Genomic DNA, 23,412 nt, shown 5'->3' on the forward strand with positions numbered 1-23,412 from the left:
CCTCTGTGCAGGGTTCCCCCTCAGGATGAAAGGAACTATCTCTGGCTCCCGTTTCCTGCTGGGCGGATATCAGGGCATCGGAACTCGCACTGCACCCCACCCGCTCATCTGGGGTTCAGCGAGGTCCAGGGCTGACTGCTGAAGGCAAGGGATCCAGGCTTGGGCGTGGGATTCTGTTCTAGTCAGTTGGTGCTCCCTAGCCCTCAGAGACAGGGATAACAGGAAAGGCCCGAGGGACCGGGGAGGGGTTGGGGGGTGCCGCTGAACTCCTTCCGAGGGGGGCGGCCACAGCTTCTCATCGCCTGCCAGGACTCAGGGGCCCGGAGGCCGAGAGGGGACTGGCAGGTGTGCGGAGGCGGGTCCCCGGCCCTATCCTCCCACCCGCCCCGCCCTCCCCGCCTCGGAGGCGCCGACCCCGGCCCGGGCCGCTTTGTCCCGCCGCCGCCCTACAAAGCTGCCTTTGTGGCCCGCGGCCTCCGCAGGACCCGATGACGTCAGCCTCCGTGACCAGCCCGGCGGGGCCAAGCACGGACTGCCGCGCCCTCTGGCGGCCGAAGGTGGAAGAGCTCGTCTACGAGCCCCGCCCGACAGAGGCGGGCCTTTCATCGACCCACGGACTAAGCAGTCTCCCGGCTCCGCGGTGGTCCAGGGCGGAAAAAGTCTAGGGACCTTGCCTGGCTCTCGGGGCTCACCCACAGCCACTGTGGGTCACAGTCACCGTCATCTGCCGCTCCCTCCTCCAGCAACGCACGGGCACTTCCCATAGCTTCATGAAAGCCTCTGAGACTCACTGGACACTCCTCCTGCTCCCAGTGTGGAAGAATCCCTTAGGAAATGAGCTCCTTAAGAAATCGGCCCCACTATTCCAGAAGGCTGCTCCGGACCCACGACTGCAGAGGCGCTAGGGGTCAAGGGGGAGACCTAGAGGCCCCAACACGTTAAGATGACTAGTCCAAGTGGGAAACTGAAGCGATGGGTACTGGGCCTCAGTATGACCTGGCAGTTGAGTACCCAGGGCCTTGCCATCAGTGAGGACCCAGGGCCAGACCACTACCACCTTAGCACATCTAAGCCGGGGTCTCTGCTGCAGGAGAGAAGAATGCCAAGAAGGTCTTGGAATCTTTTTTTTTTTTTCTTTCTACGTTTTATTATTTCAAACCAGGTGAACAATTCCATAAAACATGTGAAAAAAGCAAGGAAGTGTTCAACGCTGAAGGACCCGGGCCTGGGGCGAGGGCATGAGGGGCATGGCCCCTCAGCAGGCAGCGGCGGTTCCTAGGTTAGCGCTAAGGAGCTACATTTAGGTTAATGGAGCCAGGGCCCAGGGCCACTGGGGTGGGGCCCTCAGTGATGTTGGCAGTTGTCTGGAACAGCCCTTGGAACCCAATTCTGTGGAGGGCAGGGTCAGGCTGCCACCCGCACAGGGGGCAACCAGCAGAGGGATGGGTGTAAACACGTAGACACACTCAAGGCACGGAATCACCGGAAAGGGGCTGGGTGGGTGCTGGTCAGGATCTGACAGTTTTAAATAGTTTTTTCTAAAAAGTTTTCTAGGTTTGCAGTTTTCTCTTTTTTTTTCCCCCTTTGACTTTCTTTTTTTTTTAATAAAAAAAAAAAAAAAGCTACGAGAATGAGCAAGTGGACTGTGGTCTTCAGGAATGGTGGCGTCTCACGCTTCTTGTGCTTTTTCCTTTGGGGCCTCCAAGTGCCTTGGGGCGGGGTTGGGGGGGGCAGGCTGTGGGGGTGGGCAGGAGGCTCCCTGTAAACATTTGGACTCGGGTTGGGTCAGGGGCTGGTGTTGGGCGAAGCCAGGGGTCCCAGGCTGGAGAAGTGGGTGCCCCTCCAAACACAGGCCGTGGGAGACTCAGCATGGGCTCCCCTCCCCCATCACAGAACAAAACAATGGTTAAAACCAGAATGGAGGCCAGAAGCGGCTATGGGCACTCCCTGCACCTGGGACAAGGGCAGGCTTCAAACAGGGAGGCCTGTGGCAGCCCCTCCCCCAAGTCTCTGGAGCTGAGGGTGGGACTGCGGGGAGCCAAGAACAGAGAGGAAAGAAGGGGAAAAGCGGCCAGGGGACAGGCGGGGAGCGTGGTCCTCTTGCCCCCATCTTCCTCAGGGGCTGGGGTAGCAGAGTCGGCGGTGGCCCTGGAGGTGGGGGACAGTCAGGGCGTGGGTCGGGAGGGAGGTAGCCAGTGTGGGTCTCTGTGCCCGCCTCCCTAGACGATGACCCTTCTCCAGTTTCCCCACCCACTTGTTACCAGGGACATGGTGGCCGATGTGTGTTGCTGGGTTACACACACACTGTAACCCCTGTTCAAGAATGAATGGGAGGGGAGACTGGAGCTCTGGGAGAGCCCTCCCCACCCACCACTCCCAGGGCTGGTGAGGCCAGCCTCAGCCCCGGACCCTCAGCTGGGTCCAAGGGAAAGATGGCAGGGGTGAGCACGGAGCTGGTCGTGCTGAGTGGAGGGCGGCTGGGCCCCTTCTGTCATCTCGATCCTTCAGGCCAGGCCGGTGGCCTTGTGGGTGGGAACGTGAGTTTTCGCCAAGGAAAATGGGGACAGCCCTCCAGTTCTATCCCAGGACACAGCCCGGTGCTTCTACTGTCTGGACCGCTGGGCCTCCCTGTGCCCCGTCCTCAGTGCCCTACCCTGTCACCCTCCCGACTCAACACCCTGCACCCCCCATGCCCCGCGCCCTGGTCTTTCCCAGGGTCCGAGCTCGCCACCCCCTGCTGGACGCTCTGGCCCTCCCTGGCCCTTGGCCGGGCTCAGTGGCCCTCCCTGGCCCTCCCGGCCCGCCCCCCGGCTCACCATCCTGCCAGGCCCCGCTGCCCCTCAGAAGAGGCCGCAGTCCTTCAGGTTGTTCTTGATGATGACGTCGGTGACGGCGTCGAACACGAACTGCACGTTCTTGGTGTCGGTGGCGCACGTGAAGTGCGTGTAGATCTCCTTGGTGTCCTTGCGCTTGTTCAGGTCCTCGAACTTGCTCTGGATGTAGCTGGCTGCCTCGTCGTACTTGTTGGCCCCTGGGGGGGTAGGCAAAATGGTGAGGACTCATGCTACGTGTGCGGCAGGTGGGCCCACCCCACAAGTCCAGAGAGGGTTCTGTGCGTGTGAACCAATAAGCCTGGATGTGTGACAACGGTGAGAGTGCACAGGCACATGAGTGTGCAAAGAGGGGCACCTGATTGTGTGAGGGACGATGCCCAGTGACATGTATGGGGTACATGCCCGAGTGTGTTAAAAAGGGCCCTGGGGTGTACAGACACAAGTGTGTAAGCTGTGTGTGAGTGTCCCACAGTTTACCCTCCTGTCCAGTGGGGGGCGCCCGTGGGCCACCTGGTCACCACCAGCTCCTCCCCAGAGGCCCAGACCCCACACCTGTATACTCAGGGAAGCAGATGGTCAGGGGGCTGTGTATGATCTTCTCCTCGAACAGGTCCTTCTTGTTGAGGAAGAGGATGATGGACGTGTCCGTGAACCACTTGTTGTTGCAGATACTGTCAAACAGCTTCATGCTCTCGTGCATGCGGTTCTGGGGGCAGGACAGCGCTTTCAGCACCAGCCACCCCCGACCCCTCACCCCGCCCTCCCTTCCCCGTGGTCCCTGGGCCTCTCACCATCTCCTCGTCCTCGGCTAGCACCAGGTCATAGGCGCTCAAAGCTACACAGAAGATGATGGCTGTGACGCCCTCAAAACAGTGAATCCACTTCTTTCGCTCCGACCGCTGACCGCCCACGTCAAACATCCTGCGGACACAGCGCCTTAGCTCCAGAAAAGGGAGTTCTGGGAGAAGCTCCCTGCCCCATTTCAGATTGACCGACTGAGGACAGAGGCCTGCTCAGGGTAAGGCAGCTGGCTCCATGGTATCACCCACACTGGCCCACTTTCCCCCGGTTCTGGCCCAGCGGAGTGAGTGAGGCTGGTCAGCAGGGCAGGTGGCTGCCACATGGGGCAGGGTCAGCAGAGGCTGTGAGCTGCTGGCCACTACACAGCCTTAAGGAACTCAGTGTGGGGCTGGGGGATCCCAGATGAACCCTCTTTCCCAGCACAGCCCTCAGCAGACCCCGATGTGAGGATCTCTCCCCGTCACCCCCAAGGCTGGCTGCTCCTGACCCTGCTCCCTAGCCCACAAGCTCGCTCACTTGAAGTGTAGGTCTTTGAAGGTGAAGTGCGTCTCCACGATGCCCGTGGTCTTCACTCGAGTCCGCAGCACGTCCTGCTGCGTAGGGATGTAGTCGCTCTGGGCGATGCGCTCCAGGTCGTTCAGGTAGCTGCAAAGAGGTATGGGGGCGGGGGGGCATCAGTGGGGGCCAACTGGCTCCTTGCCCTTCCATCCCTTTATTTCTCAGGCATAGCTTCTGACTCTTTATTATTTATTTTTAACTGAAGGATAATAGCTTTATAGTACGGAGAAGGCAATAGCACCCCACTCCAGTACTCTTGCCTGGAGAATCCCATGGACGGAGGAACCTGATGGGCTGCAGCCCATGGGGTCGCGAAGAGTTGGACACGACTGGGCAACTTCACTTTCACTTTTCACTTTCATGCACTGGAGAAGGAAATGGCACCCCACTCCAGTGTTCTTGCCTGGAGAATCCCAGGGACGGGGGAGCCTGGTGGGCCGCCGTCTATGGGGTCGCACAGAGTCGGACACGACTGAAGCGACTTAGCAGCAGCAGTAGCAGCAGCTTTATAGTATCATGTTGGTTTCTACCAAACATCAACATGAATCAGCCATAGGTTTACCCGTGTCCCCTCCCACTTAACATCCCTCCCACCTCCCTCCCCATCCCACCCCTCTAGGTTGTTACCGAGCCCCCAGGTTTGAGTTCCCTGGGGTCTTACAGCAAATTCCCATTGGCTCTCTATTTTACATAGGCCCCTGACTCTTAACCCTTGCCTGCATTGCATTCACCGCTCAGCCAAGGGGCAACTCTTGAGGCCAGCCAGCCAAGCCCCAGCACCCAGGTCGGAGGCAGGCCTGCCCCACACAGGATCCAGGGTGGTGGAGTTGCAGGAGAGGGTGGTGGGAGAGGGCAAATTAGTCCTTTGGTGAGGGATGCAGGATGCTAATCGGCGCAATTACGGCACCCGCCGCAGAGCAGCCTGGCATGTCCCCTGACGCGGGGCTGGACAGGTTGAGGCCTGCCAGGCCCAGTGGGCTCTCTGCCCAGCGCCCAGTAAAATTTGGGCTCCTCAGGGGAAGGGCATAACCACTTGCTTGGCAGGGGTCCCAGGGGCTCCCCACTACCAGCTCTCTTAATTAGTATTAATGCCGCCCTGGCCTAGCCCTGAGACTAGCTCAGCTGCCTGCCTCAATATCCTTGCTGTGCCCTCAGGGTTCGGGTCCAGGCCTCCCAGTCACTGCCCAGGACCGATGTCTTGCTCTCGGGGCAGGGCTGCTGGGGCCAGCTCTTGGCTCCCCCACCGGCAGCTAGGCCAGAGGGAAATGACTTCAGAGACGCAGAGACCGAAAAGAAAAACAGGAAGGGCTATGGGGAACTGTGACGCATGTGCTGTGACCTGCAAACTCTACCCCGCGCCCTATGGAGAGCCTCCAGCCTCATGGTGAATTCCACACCAGTTCTTCCCTTGTCTGCTACCAGGGGGCTCACCCCAGGGACCCAGTGCCCCACGGCAGCCTTGTAGGATTGCTGCGAGGAGGGGCTGGAGGACCCCTGGACCCTGGAGTGTTCCAATCTGCTCCCCACCCCTGGGTGATTTCATTGTAGCATAAACCTGCCTGGGAGGGCAGGGCCCATGTTTACTGCTGAATCCCCACACCCAGAACAGCACTGGGCACGCAGTGGGTGCTTAATGTCTGGGGAATGAAGGACAGGGATGATACAGGAGTGGGAAGGGGCCAGAGGGTGGTCATAACCAGGCCCTCCTTGAGTATCCCACACCCTGAGATGACAGGGGTTGATAGGAGCCATCCATCCCTGCAGGCAAGACCCCAAAGCTCTGCTGGCACTGAGAGCTTTTGACTTCTGGGAGTAAACCCCCCAGCCCCTCCACCCCACCGTGTGTGGCTGTGACTCCGCAGCTCCTATGGGGGGCGTGCTCTCACAAGGGCATTCAGGCCGCTGCAGGGAGGGTGGGAGGCTGTCCACGTGACTAGGGCAAGGCTCAGAAATCATGGCCAGGCGAGACCGGCCTCCCACCCAGCTTCGGGGAGGTCCAACAACCCCTCTCTGGGTGGGCTCAGGATGGGAAGTGCAGTGAGAGTGGGAAAGCTGCTCAGAGGGACTGCCTTAGGCAGAAGTAGGAGGCGGGAGGTGAGAGTACAGGGCCCGCAGCCTATCTGGGGGCCCATCCAGAGCCCGTGGATGTCCCCCCACATCCTTCTTCCAGGCCAAACCCCAAACCACCAAGACCCTGGCTGACAGCGCAGAGACTCGTCCTATCTTTCTGAGGGTGCTCAGGCCCTCTGGCTCAGGCTATAGTCCAGGTCTCCCCCTCCTCCACTGCCAGCCCGGCCCCGTGGAGGGAGTACTCACTAGGCGGCAGAGTCGTTGAGCTGGTACTCCCGCGAGCGGCCAAAGCAGGCCTGCACCCCGTGGTCAGCCCAGAGTCTCCGGATGACGCCGGACAGATCCTCAGGCAGCACGCCCTGCTCCTCAGCCGTGCACGACAGTGCGAACAGCTGCCTGGCGTCATCCTGGGCACAGCGGTGAGCGGTCAGTGCGTTGCAGGAGCACAAGGCCACCCCACCGGTCAGAGGCAGGGAGGAGGCCTCCGGAATGGGGCCCAGACTGGGGTGTTCTCAGCTCCCCCGGCACAAGGCTTGCCCTGAAGTGTTATGGGAGGCAGGCAGGGGTTGGGGAGTCCACATACCGCGCGGGAGGGGTCGGCAAAGTCAATCTGCAGATTGCCCATGGCTTTGACAATGGCCATGATGGACTGGATGGTGTTGCTGTAGACGACCGCCCGGTACTGTCGGCACTCCTCCTCCGAGTAGCCATCCTCGTGGATGATCCTGGCAGCCAGGGGGCCGGGGTTAGGGTGTACCGGGCACGGGGACCCCCACATGGGCGTCTGGAGCTACGGGGGCCTGCAGTAGCTACTTCAGACAGGAGGAGACTGCCTCTGAACCACTGGGGAGCAGAGGATGAATGTGGCCTCTGGCAAAGTGCTGGGCCCATCCCTGGGGGCAGTACAGACCCCGAGGAAGAAGACGGGAAACCAAGGTTTGCCATCCGTCTCCCCACACACAGCACTTACTTCATCTGCTTGACAATGGTGCTCTTCCCTGACTCCCCAGCACCTGGAACAAAGGACACAGTGGGTCAGGAAGCAGGGCCAGGGGGGACACAGAGGCCAGCAAGTAGTGGCCCGGCCATGTGGCCAGGGAGGCAGGACCCATCCTTTCCATCAGGTGCAGATGGAAGCAGTCAGGCCTGGTGGGCAGCAGAGCTACCAGGGGTGCGGCTGGCAGGGCCACGAGGGTGAAGGCAACCTAGGCCACCCAGACCCCATGGAGGACTCACTGCAGGCCCTGGCTTCCCACAAGGTTTGTTGCTCAACATGGCTCCCCACTGCCCTGGCTGAGTCCAGGGGCTTTGGCTGAAGACCTGAGGCTCAGCAGTCACCCTGTCGTTCTTGCACACGCAGGCTCGCCACTCCACGGCCAGTGCTCCCCAACGTGGCACTGGGTCATAGCTGGCAGAGGAGCCCTGCTTACTCTTCTCCCTACACCGTGAGCCGCAGCTGCCATGGGGCCTGGATCCGGGCATGGCATCATACCCCTGCCTTCCAGCCAAGGCCCAGCACCCTGCCTGCTGGGCCGAGGTCTACCCTAAGCAGGTAAGACACCAGGACCTGGGGGACAGGCAGTGTCACATACACACATGCACTGACTCATGATGCTTCTTCTCCAGCCTGGCAAAGCCCTATCCTGTATTTCTCTTCGACCAGTGCTGAGGAATTTGCTGCCACTCTCTCTGGTGACTGTCAGGGCAGCCCCACAAAACAGGTACTATTTCTCCCATTTTACAGATGCAGACACTGAGGCTCAGAAAAGTCTTGGCCCAAGACCATGTAGCCAGGATTCAGAAGAGCAAGGAGGTATGTAGGATGATGAGGCCTGACCTGCCCAGCCCTACTCAAAATGTGGCTCAGATCTTGCAGGACAATGTCTTGGGTTTGTTTTTTTTTAAACAAACAGCTTCCCGGGCTCCATCCCAGACACAAAGCCAGATCTCAAGGGGTGCAGCCCAGAAACCTGCATTCCCCAGGGAGTGTGTGCAGGGAAGTATGAGACCAGGAAGGCCACTTCTCTCCTGGCTAGGGGTGGGGACAGGGCCTTACTGCTTCCCTTTTGCCGAGCGCACCTCACCTGGGCCCAGCTTTCTCCCAGCCTTTGCCCAGACTGCACCCTCTGCTCTGCCCCAGCACTGTCAGGCACTACCTCTTGCCAACTCCAGTTCTTTGCCAAGGAGTTCTCTCTGCCGGGCATACCTGCCCAGTGTCCCACCTACACGTGTCCCAGCCCTCCTGATCACTGTGGTGGGTCTGTCCCTCTGACCAGCTCAGCAGGGTGGGTGGTGGGGTCTGTGGGGGAAGTCACCTTTGGGAACTCTCGGCCCCCGTATATCCCTCAGGGATGGTTAAGAACCTCAGAGGATGAGGGGGCTAACACACAAACTGCCATGAGCAGCGTGAATGTCAGCAATGATGATCTCAGCACGGCCGTGAATCATGCCCCCTACATGTCAGTCACTATTCTAAGACTATCCCGTTCGCTAGGTGGTCTCACAGCAAGCCCCGGGTGTAAGTCAGCTTTACCCTCATCTCCACCTCACAAATGAGTAAACTGGAGGATTTCCCTGGCGGTCCAGTGGTTTAAAACTCCACGCTTCCAATGCAGGGGGCATGGGTTTGAACCCTGGTCGGGGAACTAAGGTTCCATATGCTGTGGGACACGGCCAAAACATTTTTTTAAAAAAAGGTGGTGGGGGGGGAAACTGAGAGACACTGCTGTCATGGTTACAGCCCCTCTGCATGTGGCCCACCTTGCCTCCTAGCACTGTCCCATGTGCCCAGGGAGCTTCAGGTCCGAGTCTCCACACTGCCCTCCAAGCAGCATTAGACCCTGCTTGCCAACTCCGGGTCTTTGCCCACCTGCATCCATCCTACCTCCCACCCCAGATCCACACTGACCAAGAGAAACTGAGGTGTGGCTTGCGGCCACAAGCCAGGAGCCTCTGTGAGGAGGCTTCACAAATGCCGCCCGGAATCACTGGGCTTCTCTGACCATCCCAGGCCTGCTTCCCAGGATCGGGGAGCGCTGCAGGGGGAGCAGCACAAATAGGCAGGCTCTGGGCAGGCTGGGGTGTGAACTCCTCTACTGGTCTGACCCCTGGACACTGGAGGCCCCAGGCCTAGTGTATTTCCCCGGGGCGTGGGCTGTGGTCAGGGGCAGCATTCCTCTCCATAGGGCTGGCAGGGGAACGGCCAGGACAGGACCCCTCACTTAACACTCCCCACCTCTGGAGTGGGCCCAAGGGGAGAGGGCCTGAGAAGGCCCAGTGGTAACGCCGAATCACGGAGGCTCTTCCCCCAAGGCCCAGAACATCCACGGGGCAGGGGGGACAGCGCTGGACTGGGTCACCACGAATGAGGGCCAGGTGACACCTGGTTGTCCTTCCCAACTAGTCACTTGCTCCCAGAGAGCAGGAGGGAGGGTGGACAGCCTGGGGCAAAGACCCAGGAGCTTCGAGTCCCAGCCAGGACTGGGGGCCCAGTGTAGGAGCGGAGGCCGAGGGCATGAAGTGATGGGTCACATCGATCACGCTGTCCTCAGGTGATCCGAGACTCAGAGTGGGCAGCTCTCCGGGGCACAGGGGACCTCAGGTGGGGGTGATTTGGGGACCACTGTGCACCTGAGGCATCAGTCTCCTTGTCTAGTCCTGTGATTACTCTCTTGGTAAAAGGCGTGGACCACTCCGTGACTCTGCCCAGAGATAAGGACGCCAGCACAAACTTGCTTTGCATCGGATTTTCCTAGCAGCAGTGGACCGGGCAGACCTTGAGGGCCCTTTCCCTGTCCCCCTTGAGCTTCAGTCTCGCTTCTTCTCCCTTCGAAGAATAGGACATAGTCTTTGCCCCCAGCAAGGGACAGATAGACAAAGTCACAGAGCCCCCATCCTTGGACCCAGAACAGTCCCTTTGTCTTTCCCACAGCTGTGACTCAAAGAGGGAAGGAGTTAAGTGGCAGGACAAGGACGTGGTGCTGGCAGCCAAGCAGAGAGCAGGGGAGAACACCAGGACAGAATCACAGGTGTGGCCCAGGAGGAGCTACAGTGGATCATGGGGGTTGGGGGCAGAGTTGGGTGGAGCCATGGGCTCTATCCAGTTGGACACCCTGATTCTCAGGCAGCCCACAAGCGAGGTGTCCTAGAAGTTCCGTTTCCATTGGCGCCTGATGATGCTTCCCTATTAGATAGGCTGGCACTTGGCCCGGAATTTGCTTGTACCTTGCTGATCCCAGGCACCCAGTTCTGCCCATCCAGCCCTGCACCTTGCCTTCAGAGAAGGGGACGTCACTAGCTCTATCCAGATTGCTGTAGAGGTGCTGGGGTTGGGGGTGGGGGATTCAGCCAGAAGAAGGCAGCAGGAGTCTTGTACCCACGGTGGGCCCACCAGGCGCTCCTTTCTCCAGCTGAGTGGGACCAGAGGGACCTACAGAGGATCCCTGCAGTGCCCTCAGTGTTCCCACTGGGCCATACCTCTTCCCACCACCAAGGAAGAAGCCTCTGCAGCCCTTGCCCCGGGGCGCAGCTGCAGGGCCCCCAGCGGGCAGGCGGTAATCGCCAAGATGTGCAGGGTAACAGTGGCTGCCCTGCACTGGAACATCTGCTTCCACTCTGGGAGCCCTGGGCCCCAGCCGAGGAGGGAAGAGACGGGGGCGGGGGGGTGGGGACGGGAAGAACGGCTCCACCTGCCTGAACGAGGCCGGCAGGGCCTCTGCGGGCAAGACAGGGCCCCCGGTCCAATGGCATGATGCTGATCCCAAGCCCCTGCATCGAGTTTCTGTTGTAGTCTATGTTGAAGCCTCTACCTCCCAGACCTGGCTTTGTCCTGCTGGGAGGCCCTGACTTGCCGCTTTCCTCTCTGGCCCCACGTTCCCTTCTGCAGAAGCCGCAAAGCCTTAAAAGGCCAGCCAGCCCATGTCACGTTTTCAGCTCCTCTCCCAGAGGGAGGTCCAGACCTACCACAGCCCTGGTGCCCACCTCGATCCTCCCCGAGATCTCCAAAAACGGCTGCCTGATCCTGCCCTGGCTCTGGCACCTCATCTGTGCAACAGGATACCACGAGTATCTCATCCTAGGAGACGGGTGAGTGCCCGGCACACGGCGAGTGTTGAGATCAAAGTTATTATCGCTGTTTTCTTTTACCCTTCAGAAGAGGACAGAGTTCCCCAAACCTCTCATTTCCTGCAACCCAGTGACCACGCTGCATAGGTCACTGCAACCACAGCGTGCAGAGGAGCCTGCCGCGGCCATCTCATTTTGAAGGCGTTGCTGATGCTTTCAGACAAAAGCACAGCCCAGGGCAGTGACCAGGGGTTTGAGAGGCTGACTCAGCAGTGGTGGTGGTTCCCTGCTGGGACTTGTGTAACCTGGGACTGGAGTCAGAGCCACGCACTCCTTTGCTGGCTTTCTGCTCTCAGTTCGTCACTTCCCCTCCACACAACCTGGCACTCCTACCCGGGCAGGGTACTCCTTCCCGCCCAGCATGGCTCACTGCAGACACCGCTCCCTGGCTCTCTCTGCATCCTGAAGGCTGGGGAGCAGGGCTCCCTGCAGACGCCCTCGAGCTGGTGGGCTCCCCAGGAACATGTGGGGCCGGGGCAAGCTGCCAGCTGACGTGGCAGGCCTGAAGGCAGAGATTCTCAGAAGCAGCCGTGGCTCGGACCACAGGGTAGACGTGGGGAGCAGCCCAGCTCAAACCCACAGCCGGGGCCCGCCCCCCACTGCGGCCCTCCCAACACAGCTCCCCGCCCCCATCACTGGCCTACCCTGGTGGGCCGCTGGGGGAAAGTCGGGATGCACCCTGGGAAGCCCACCCCAAAGGCGGCCCTGGCACCACCTCCCACTCTCATCTCAGGAAGGTGCCACGTCTCCAGACTCCAGCCCAGCCCGCCGTTTCTGGGCTCCCCCTGCTGCCGCCCCGCCCCGCCCCGCTCCGCCCCTGCAGCCTTAGGGTCCCCGGCCCGCCACCACCAGGGGGAGCCCGGCGGCCAGGGACCCAGTGGAGGAGGTGGGGGTTGGGCGGCGCAGAGGAGCGTTTGTTTCTGGAAAGCGGCGGCGGCAGCGAGGGGCAGCTGGGGGAGGTGCCTCACCCACGGCCCCCTCCCGAGCCTGGGAAGCCCTCGGCCAGCAGAGACTCGGCACACAAGGGAACAATGGGGACGGCGGAGGGCCCCACCAGACAAAGGCCCTCCAAGCCCCGCCCCTGGCGTCTCTTCCTTCCTCCAGGTGCTGCGCTTCACTCCCTCCAAGGAGGCTCGGCAGGGGGCTGGCATGGGGGTGGGGGGAGGGTCTTGGACGGACCCCGTGTGACACCCCCACCCACATGTGTGACCTCGCCTTCCTCCAGGTGCCCCAGCAAAGCCGGAACCTCCCTCCCTCCAGTCTCTGCCGCTTGGGAAGCCTCCAGCGGCTTCCTGACGCCCATCAGGGCAGCACTAAGGACCAGGGCCTGGCCAAGTCTTTGCTCTTCGGTGCAAAGGAAACAGGCCTCAGATTCTCCCAGGCACGGAGAGGGATTTTCCAGGGCAGGGCTGTGTCTCCTGCAGTGGGGCCCTGCCCACCGTAGAAAGGGAAACTGAGGCACTGGGTAAGGAAGGCCACGCTGGAGGAGAGGAGGCCCTGAGACCTGCTCCTCACTGGCCACTGAGGCTGCATCCGGGTTTCACCCTCCACTGCCAGGCACTGCTAGATGGGGCCCAGGTGGTACACGGAGCCAGGCCATTTGGCACAGCCCTCTTCCTGATGCTTCTTCACTGGAGGAAATCACCTTGCTCTTTTCAAAGAGTCTGAATCACTGTGGTAGACCTGGGGTGAGATGCCCATGTCTGGGCCTCATGTCCCCATCTGCAAAATGTACTCCTTAACGAGTGTGCCAGGCGCAACGCCCGCCTTGAACAGCCTCCTTTGGGTCTTCACACCCACCCCAAACTCCACCCGGGGTCCAGCCCAAGTGGGCAGTTTGTGTGCCCACAAGCCAGGAGCCAGGCTTGAGAAGCGTGACGTCACGGGACCCAGCACTGGGCACAGAGAGGGGCGGCCAGCCTCAGGTCACACAGTGAGGAAGGTGGGGGAGAGGGCACTCTGGGACCTGGAGTCTGGACTGGCCATGAGGATACCACGTTTGTTCAGCTTTGTGTTTGGCCTTGATGCTTCTGCCGCTTCTGTTCTTGTTCTCTCCTAGGTCCTTTAGACTCCGCAGTTCCCTAGGGCCTGGCCTGACAAGCCAGAGCAGAACCCTGGGAACTCCACGGGGAAGGGCAAGGCAACTGAACTTTGGATTTCGGAGGCCAAGAAGGATGAGGGCCAGCTGTGGTCTTCCCATGCTGTGGCCAGCCCACACCATGGACACATGAGTCGCCATACAGGAGCCCACCGCAGCCTTTGCTCTTAGTGGGGACCCTCAGCAGGACCACTCTTCCCTTCTCCTCATCTGGATAAGCCTCAGTCTCCAGACCAGGCTCAGGGCCCCCCACACCGCACCCTGACAGCCTCCGAGCTTCCTCAGGCTGGGACTTAGTCCTCTTAAGCCAAGGGGTTGTGGGAGGCACAAACATGTTAGGGGAAAAGCAAAACACTAAGATGCCTGAGTGTTCCTGTGAGGGGACACAGGCTAGGAGGGGAAGTGGGAAGCAAAAATAGGGGCACCTCTATTAGGACGAGGTCACCCCATGGCCACACAGCAGATTTCTGGCTTTAAGCAGGAAAAAGATTCACGCACAGTCTTGGGTCCCACTATCTAGAATAGATGGTCCCCTTAGAGTCCCCTAAAAGAAGAATCGAGGCCCTCAGGCATATGCAGGACACAAGTACACCCAAAGCATCTGCCTGTCACCCTGACTGAGCAATACTTGCCAACTGGGCACAGACTCCTGTGGGGTGACAACAGTTGGGGACAGGTGCTCAGAGTCACCACCTGGGTTGTCCTTTGGTATCTCCACTTACTGGGTAAGTCACATGATGTTCCCGACCCTCAGTTTCTGCATCAGTGAAATGGGTATGTCAGTCCCAGTTCCACAGGGTTAAACACGAAGAGACCAGCCCTATGCAATGGTCACAGCTCAATCCAAGGCACCTACTATTATCACCGGAGGGGAAACTGAGGCCCAGTGAAGGCACCCACTACCCAGGCCCAGTGGGTAGTGGCGTGGGGGAAATCCTTAGGCTGGATCAAGGGCCCTTCTGTCTACCTCCAGGCAGGGGAAACCCAGAGTGAGCTAATCCCAGGGCTCCTGCTCCATTTCCGGGCATTCATCTGGGCCTGCAGCCGGCCTTCCGGCTTTGGAGGGCAATGGCTGCTCGGGAACATGGGAGCAGCCCTCTGCTTTCCTGCTGCCCCCCCACCCCACCCCGCCGGCGTCCCTCTCCCAGCCACCACTTCCTGTGGTCAAAGGAGGGGCCTGGAATCCTTCTCAGAGGCACCACCTTCTCTGAGATCCTGGGCCCAGTGGCCACTGGGGCAGGACAAGGGACAGAACTGTCTGGATTGACTCCAACCCGGGGACTACCAGAAGGGGCAGCCCACGGGGGCCCCGCACAGGTGGGGCTCACCTTCTAAAGCCCCCCGCGTTGACCTGCCTCACACTCCCCACCCCAGTGCACAGTGTAAGCGGCTCTCTGGCCTCTTCCTCTTTTGGGCTCCTCCTCCTCCAGCTTCTTCCTCCTTTTCCTCTGGTGTGGACACCACTTCCCCGAGTGGCCCAGCCCTGCCGTGCAGACTTCACCACCCCTCCTCCAACCCTGGGACTCGGTACCCGCTGCCATCAATACACGCCCCCCGCCCCCCCCTCCACCAAACCGGAGATTCTGAGGCTGTAGTAGCCTTGGCACCCCAGGGTTCTCTGAGCCACAAGGACACCCTTCTCAGCACAAACCTTGTATGATCCCACCTTTAGGCTTTGGCTCAAACGGGCCTGGCATTTACTGCCAAGCCTTGAAAGTGTACACAGGAGGCCAACACTGAAGGGCCAGCCCAGGTTAGAGAATGTGTGGCTGCTATTCCAGGGAGACTATTCCCCCAGCTACCAAGATGATCAGAGCCCCAAGGTGCAGCCTAAGGGTGAGGGTGGAGTGTTTGGGGTTTAGTAAGAACAAGAGCTCAGGGGAGAGAGGCTGGGTGGGGCTGGGCAGAGGAGCCCCACCCTGCACCTGTGGCTGACGGAGAAGCTGTCTGCGAGTATCAGGTACTAGGCCATCATCAGGGGGGCCCAGTCCTTTGCCCTCCCAGGGCCTTCTGAGGCAGGGCACATCAGTGGTGGCCTGCCAGAACCCGTTAACCCCTTTCCTCCACTGACCTTTTAGGTTAGGACTCCTGCCCCCGAGATAGTGGGAAGATGAGATTAGAAGCTGGCCTGGGTCCTGCCTTGGAGACAGTACTCAGGCTCTGGGTTGGACTGTCTCATCCTCTGCTGGGGATGTGGGAGGCCAAGTCCTTGGTCCCTCAGATGCTAAGAGCTTAAGTGGACAAAGCTTCCTCCATCCTGTTCCTGCCTAAAGAATGGGTGGCTTTTAGAGATGGAGACAGAGAGCCAGGGATGGAGATCAAGGACAGGGTGTACAGGACCTGTGTGCCCCCGCCTGTGGCCCAAGCTGCTGCAAGTGCCAGCCCTTGCACCGCTGGAGCCTGGGACCTCGCTGGGATCCCATCAGGTCCCACCCCCAGCACTACCTGCGGTCACTTGCTGGGTTGCTGTTAGCAGGATTAGGATATCTATGATGCTAGCCAATGACCCTGCAGCTCAGGCCAGCCCAGGGCCAACCCAAAGAGGCCCTTGACTGTGCCAGTCCCCATCTGGCAGCACAGGCTCCAGCTCAAGCACAGTGGGTGGCTCAACGCCGCCTCAGGGTCTGGCATGGAAGCCTGAGCTCCCCAGCTGGCCTCACTTCCACCTCCAGCCACAGGGCCAGGCATTCCCTCTGTCCCCACCACCTGCTCTGCTCTCTGTCTTGGGGTGCTCCAACCCCCACCCCTCCTGGGATGTCTTCAGCTGAGCTCCAGGGTCACTTCCTTTGCAAAACTGCCCCATTCACCCAGTCTCCCAGCTCAGGGGTAGCCCCTGAAGGACCCAGCTTCACTCCTATCCTAGAGGTACAACTGCTTTCGTTGGCTGCACCAACACTGGGGTCACAGGCAGGGGCTGAGCCCAGGGGGACTGGGAAGGCAGAGGGGGAGTCAGAAACGGTTTAGACCCCCTACTCACTCCCTAGCTTGGGAACCCCAGCAGTGAGGCTACTGACTCCCGAAGACAAAGCCTGGCCTCGCCTGGGGGAGGGGTGGGAAGAAGAGACTCACAGGCTCAAGCTGCCCCGCCCCCCATTCAAGTGCTAATGAGCTCCAGCCGGATGGCGGGAGGGATAGAAGGTGGTGGGGCGAACAGGGAAGCTGGAGGCCGGCCTGGGTACCAGCCCACTTGGTACCCCAGGGCCCTGCCACACCCCCAACCCTAAGCCCCCCCAGGAAGGTAGCTCAGCCCCCAGAGATTGGGCGCAAGGTCCCCAGGGCAGTGGGTCACTCCAGATACCACCAAATACCTACAAGTCTCAACCTCTCACTTGCTGAGAGCAGCGGCCCAAGGGCAAGGGTCAGGGTTCCCAGGGCCTCCATACTAAGGCTAGGCAGCCTGAGCTGGGGAGATTCCTCCCCATCAAACTCTCAGCTCTGCAGGAGTCAGCGGGGTGGGGGTGGGGGGGGGTCCCTCTCCTGTTCTCACACCCACAGGTCTTGGTGTACCATCCCCACAACACGTATGGCTGCAGGCAGGCACCCCATCCCAGGTTGTGGATGGAGAGCAGAGCATCTACCAGGATTTCACCTGTAGCTGGGGTTCTCAGCCGGTGCACTAGGTGGAGCAGGGATCTGAACCTAGGTTTGTGTGATGCCCTCAGGAGGGTGAGCCCTCCTCCCCTCCAGGCCAGGCCTTCCTACTTCAGAACCCTTGCTGAGTGGGTCCCTCTGCCCCCAGTGCCTGACCCTGGCAAATACTGCTAATTTTTCAAGCCAACTCAGAGGACCCCTTCCCAGGAAGGACTACTCCCCCACCCCCAAAATTCACCCGCAACACTAGACTCTACCCATTACCCAGCCAGCCAGGATCCCAGGCTAGCCCTTCCCACTAACTCCTGCTACACCAAGCCCCAAGCAACAGCTTGAGAATTCCATATCCCTGTTCAGGGATGTGTGCAAATAGTTTCATTCTTTCCACACACACTTAATAGGCATCTACGGTGTGCCAGGCCCCTTGTGAGAGACAGAAAGGACTAACATCACAAAACTCCCTTCCTTTCATTTGATAAATCTCACTGAGCCCCTCAATGTCCAGTTTCCACACGGGCCAGGCCAAGAACTCCCACAGTACTGTTCTGGTCTGAGCCCCATGGCTGTGGGGCAGCTCCAGCCCTAAGAGCTAGACAGGCTCTACTGCAGCAGCAGAGAGAGCAGGCCTGCAACAGTCTCCAAACAGTCTGAGCTAAAAGGAAGAATGCAAAGCCGGTTTTCCCACATGAATAGCTAGAGTCCCTACTATGTGATCTGCAAGGAGTGGATAAGGACTGTCTCTGCAGCCTGGCTCAGTCGGCAAAGGATCTGCCTCGGATGCCGGAGACCTGAGTTGGATCCTTGAGTGGGGAAGATCCCCTGCAGAAGGAAATGGTATTCTTGCTTAGAGAATTCCATGGACAGAGGCAACTGGTGGCCCGCAGCCCATGGACTTGCAAAGAGTCAGACACGACTGAGTGACTGAGCATGCACTGAGGTGCCAGCAGAGCGTGATGAGACCACAAGGAAACAGCTTGAATTCCCTCAGTCTCTCCTTGAGTCCTGGTCATTGGCCTTACATAGTCCTTGCCACCTGCCCATGATATGGCAGGCAATGGCTCACTGATCGCTATCTTACTCCTCCATCTACCCATGTCCAAGACCAAGTTCACACCAGTAGCGCTTCTTTCATTCAACAAACAGACAACAGTTCCCAGGCTCCATGCTTGGCATAGAAGGCTCACAAATGAACAGGACACAGTCCTGCTCCAGTCGTGGGGGAGGGCAGCTGTGACACAGACAAATACCTCGCTCTAATGGAGTGGCATGGGGGTGGGGGGGTGAGAGGAGGTGCTTTACCAGCCTTCGAGAAGGGGGTCAGGAAGGATCCTGGGAGGTGATCCCTGGGCAGAGTCTTGAAGAACAATCAAGTAGGAGTGAAATGGGGGGAAAGTACATCAAGTGAAGGGAACAGATGCCAAGTCCCTGGGGCAAGAGGAAACTGTTGTATTTATACCATGAAGCCTTCCTGGAGCCATCTCTCCTTTCTCTGTAGACTGCCCACAAAAGCTCAAACAAATCAGTCACCCCTAAACACACACTCTGGCTTACTTTACCCAAAGTGCCCACGCCGAGGCCCCAGATTCTACCAGGGGATAGCTGGTCAATCAAGCTGAACTGGGTGGGGGTGGGGGTATCTCTGAAGTAGAGCTGGTATCAGCAGCCCTGCTCCCCCAACCCAGCTGCCAGGGAACACCCTCTCCCCAGTGTGTACCACATCTGCCTTTGCCCCGGCGACGGACAGTGACTATGCCCGCCGGCTGGCAGAGCTACCCAGGACAGGAAGGAGCCAGTATGCGGGTGGGGCAGCAGGCGTGGTTGGGCTGGGAGGGAAGGCTGGCAACTGCCCAGCCCGAGTCCCGTTGCCTGGACAGAGTCTTTCCGCTACGTGGGACAGGCGCCCAGCTCTCTGAAGCTTCCTCAGCTGGGCTCCCATCACCTTCCCTGTAACTGGACAGGCAAAGGACAGCCAGCCGGGACCCTTCTCCAGGCAGTCTGGACAGACTGAGTCCTCAATTTCAGGCAAAGTTTGGTCTCCCAGCCCCTTACAGTGAGTGCGTCCTCTGCAGGGTCTTAGCCCCCACTCCCTATCCTGGGCATGGCACTCCTCTGGCCCAAACTCAGGAAGCCCATTTCACAGTGGAAGCAAAGGCCAGAAGGACAGGATGCTGAGACGGACTTCCCAGCCTACAAAGTTTCGAGCATTTCTAGGATACCCTGTACCCCTGGTTGCTGCCAGCTTAGTATGAGAGGGGTTGCCAGTCCCAAAACCTGAGCCGGGCTCCAAGACTGGTGGGATGGAGTCAGCATAGAGAACCAGGCCAGGGGCCCTGTGTGCCCCAGCCCCACATCTCTTCGGGCACCATCGTAAATGTGATTGGCCTGGGAAGGGGCTGGCTAGTGACCCCCTGGCTGGGCACTGGGAGGCAGCAATATCCGAAGCACCCTTCCCAGGCCCAGCGGGCAGCATCGATGGGCATTCCGCCGCGTCGACACCCACTCGCTGCCGCTGCCGCACTCGCAGCAGAGACAGGAAGAGGCAAGCGCCCAACGCAAAACAGCCCAGGAGGCTGGGCCGCCGCCCCTTCCCGCCCCTTCTCTTCCTCCCCGCAGCGGCAGCGGATGCCATTTTGAAACCTCCGGGGCTGTGCCCCTGAGGCCAGGCCCCCAGGGACAGTCAACAGATGGGCCGAGGACGGAAAACACGCTGTCCCCTCGGCCACACGCTCAGCATGAAAAGCCCCACTTTTCGCAGCCTGGGGACCCCAGAGCAGCTCCGGGGCTGAGGGGCCACACCCCCCCACATCCGTAGTCCAGCCCCCAACACTGCCGCGAGAGCCTCCTTTCCCACTAGGTTTGAACTCCACCCCACCCCCAATCAGGCTGCCACTGGGCGCACCACACCTGCTCCCAATGAGAGGCTGGACTGGGGCAACTACCAGGCCCCCAGCCCCTGCACAAGTCCACTTCAGATGCCCACCCCCTAGCAGGCCCCCCACTACTCAACCAACTAGTCCACCACTCCCCCCTCGCAGGGCCTCAAGGTCCGATAGGCCCACCCACTCTCAGAAGCCACATCCTAGGCCTTTGGGCCCAGAAAGGGTGCGGGAAGCCCAGCAGCCGTCAGCGGCTCTCCTTGGCCCGCCCGCCCGCCGGGGGCAGCAATATGTCGGCTGTCTCACCACTTCCACTTCCCCCCACCCCTCAAGCAGCCACCATCTTTCCTGGCCTTGGAGCCGACGCAACCCAAACTCCTCCACACTCCCTCCTAACCCCAGATCCCCGCCTCGCTGGCCCAGACAGGGCTTAGAAACTGGGAAACAGATAGCCAGCAGAACTCCCGGGGCAGCTTGAGGCCTGGTCCCCTCCCCCAACATGACCAGCGGAGCCCTTAGGGGGTCTGGAGCCAGTCCTTTCAGTCCAGCCCACCTGGTGCAGGAGGCGGGTGGGGAAATCTGGAGAAGGCTAGTGTGGGAGAGAAATTAAGAGCAGGGGAGCAGAGGGTTTGAGAGATGCATGCAAAGAGGGAGCTGGTGGGCCAGATGCCAGGAGCAGGGGTCTCTAAGGGTTTGGGGGCTCTGACTGGAAGGTGATCTCCTAAGCAGTCATTCCACTTGAGAGGTGCAAACCAAAATTCCACCTGAGAAGTCCCTTGGGATCAAGGTGCACAGGTGGAGGATACAGGGTCCAGAGTAGCGATGGGGCACAGAATGGGAAGGAGGGAGGGAGTGGGGGCCTGGGAGGGGCCCTGGAGATACTCAGGCCCAATAGGAATAAGGGGAGAAGTGAGGGAACAGGTGGTGCCTGAAGGTGGGGGCCGAATGGGATGGTAGGGGGTTGGGTAAAGTCTAGGGAAGTATGGAAAGACAGGCAGGGGGCTCTGAGGGTCTGTCAGGTTGGACAGTAAGAGTGGGCGGTCAAGCAGAGTTCTGGGCAGCGGGTGTTGGGGCACTGGTGGCTGTACTTGGGGTTTGGGCTCTGGGATGAGTTGAAGATGGGACCTATGGGCTACGGATCAGAAGTCTCGGCCAACCCAGAGTTTTGATCCATTTTTTTTTGTTATGTCCTTGCCGGGCGGGTCTAGGGGGTTCAAGTCCAGGTGTGGGGATCCAGGCTGAGTCTGGGAGTTCGAAGCCCTAGTCCTCAGGCCAAAGCTGGGGATTTGGGCGGGGAATCGAGGGGTCCCAGCGTAGGGCGCGGCCTCACCCAAGAGCAGCAACTTCACCTCCCGCGCCGCCTTCTCGCCGTCTTCCCGCAGGTTTTTGTCGATCATCTTGGAGCGCTCGGCCGCCGCCTTGTCCTCGGCGCTCACGGTGCAGCCCATCCCGCCGTCCGCCGGCCCGGCCGCTGCCCGGCCCCCACAAGGCCCCGGCCCGGCTCGGCCCCGCCCGACCCCACTCCGCTCACGCCGCCGGCCCTCAGCGGGTAGCTCCCGAGTCGGCAGTTCCGAGCGTCTGCGGGCGGTGCCTTCCAGGCCGCCGCGCACCGACGGCAGGGCGGGCCGGGGGTGGGGCCGGAGCGAGTCAGGCCTGGGACTGGGCCGGGGCAGGGCCGGAGGCGGGACCACAGGAGATCTGGGGCCGCTGATTGGCTCGAGGGCGGAACGAAGGCGAAGTTAGGCTCAGCCCAAGCTCGGCCCGGGCTGGAGGCGGAGCCACGCCGAGGGAGAGCTGCAGGGGTTGAGCCTAGCCCAGAAGGACTGGGCGGAGGGCGGGCTGCAGGCGGGGCCGGGCTCCGATTGGGTGCGGAGCGCCCGGAGCCCCGTTGCTCGACGGCGGGGGCGGGCAGATCTCGTAGCCTGAGGACCGGGATCCGGTGCACCTCAGGGGCCGAGCAGGAACCAGTCCTCTGAGTTGGGCGAGCAGAGAAGGCGTGTCTTAAAGTTAATGAACCCAATAAACTTGTCTCGGGATCCACAGAATCCCGGAGGCTCTCCGGACTGCTTTCTTCTTCTTAAAGCGGTTTTGACCCCCACCTCTGTCTTTTGAAGTTAAAAAAGAAAAAATTCTATTGCCACCTCAATGCCTTTGCCCAGGCTGTCTCCCTCAGTTGGGGGTAACTTCTCTAACCATCCAAGAGTTATCTTTCTCTGATCCTCTAGAAGGGAGCCATTCATCAGGGAGCCATTCTGGGCTCCAACCTGGGACCCAGCAACCATGAACAAGGAAGAGAAAGAGAAAAAGGTGCCACCAGACTTCTGGAAACATAAGTGGCCATGATCTTATGGCCTGTCATTACTGGACAGTGGCTGCAATCCCATGGCTGGACAAAGGTGGGTGGGGGGGGGGGGCCAGGTAGCAGCATTTCTAGCAGGACATTTCAGTCTTTCTGACTCTCTTCTCCATAAGAAGCCCACAGCCCTGACCTCTATTGGACCGTTAAAAAGTCTGCCAAGGGTTACCCAGGAAGGTGTCCTGTGTGTCTTGAGCTGGGGAGGGCCCAGTCCAAAGACGAGGAAAGTCCACGAAGCCAGGAAGCGAGCTGGCCAGCAATGGTTGGCCACCCACAGTCCCCTGTTAAGCACAGACTCCCTCCTTACCACCTTGACACACATCTTGTTTCCGCTCCCAGTTCTCAAGCTGTCCGCTCTCCCTGGAATGTCTGGGTATCCCTATTTGAATGGCTCCCCTGTTGAGGAAGCATTGGCCTGTAAATCCTCAAATGGTTCCCCCAGGACTCTCTCCCGCCTGGAATCAAAGCTCAGGCAGGCCCTGCTACAAGCACGCAGCAAACCTGTTGAAAACACACAATACCCACCCAGGGACACAGACGTTCTGAGATACACTCTATACATCCATACATAGGCTCAACCTCCAAAATGCTTTAAATCCACAGAACACATTGTAAACATGGATACACACAGTCGAGAACACAGCCTGTCCACAAAGGCTACAAACCCAGCTCCAAGGCAGGCCTCTTCCCCCAACAGCCCCGCCCCTCACTTGAGAGCTGATCCTCCCTCCTCAGGCCTCCCCAGCCTGCTCCTAGCAACAGCCAACAGCTCTTGCAGTTGCCAGGCAACAGGAGAACCTGTCAGCCCCTGGGAGGCCAGGCTCACCAGAGGTGGGCAGACACAGACCCCAATCAATGGAGGCCAGGCAGGACAGGGCCACTGGGAGGCATGGCCCCCTCGCCCCAAGTCAGTTCCTGTGGTATTTGTACCAGTTAGTCCCTCCTTCCAAGTGCTCTTCCTAGAGTCCAGCGACCCCTACATCCAGTGCTCCTGGCTGCTCCCTCCCTGTCTCCATGAGGGCCCCAGGGCTACTGGAAAGAAGCCTCCCTTTGCTCCTCCCGTCACATACCACTCCTGGGGCTCAGAACCCCACAGCACCATCT

The 23,412-nt window shown here is 59.9% G+C and overlaps 1 protein-coding gene across 1 annotated transcript; it reads right to left on the reverse strand.

The window, feature by feature from the left end:
* Positions 1-1,121: 1,121 nt before the first annotated feature.
* GNAI2 (G protein subunit alpha i2) lies at positions 1,122-21,528 on the reverse strand. The gene is made up of 9 exons (XM_055557566.1): positions 21,283-21,528; positions 7,234-7,276; positions 6,847-6,988; positions 6,510-6,670; positions 4,152-4,280; positions 3,626-3,755; positions 3,387-3,540; positions 2,817-3,031; positions 1,122-2,148 (listed from the first exon to the last, which is right to left on the reverse strand). The coding sequence occupies exons 1-8, from the start codon at positions 21,398-21,400 to the stop codon at positions 2,841-2,843; spliced, it is 1,068 nt and encodes a 355-aa protein (XP_055413541.1). The 5' UTR covers positions 21,401-21,528; the 3' UTR covers positions 1,122-2,148; positions 2,817-2,840.
* Between the last annotated feature and the right edge of the window lie 1,884 nt (positions 21,529-23,412).

This window comes from Bubalus kerabau, chromosome 20 (genome assembly GCF_029407905.1).
Source record: "Bubalus kerabau isolate K-KA32 ecotype Philippines breed swamp buffalo chromosome 20, PCC_UOA_SB_1v2, whole genome shotgun sequence".
In the NCBI taxonomy this organism is placed as follows: domain Eukaryota; kingdom Metazoa; phylum Chordata; class Mammalia; order Artiodactyla; family Bovidae; genus Bubalus; species Bubalus kerabau.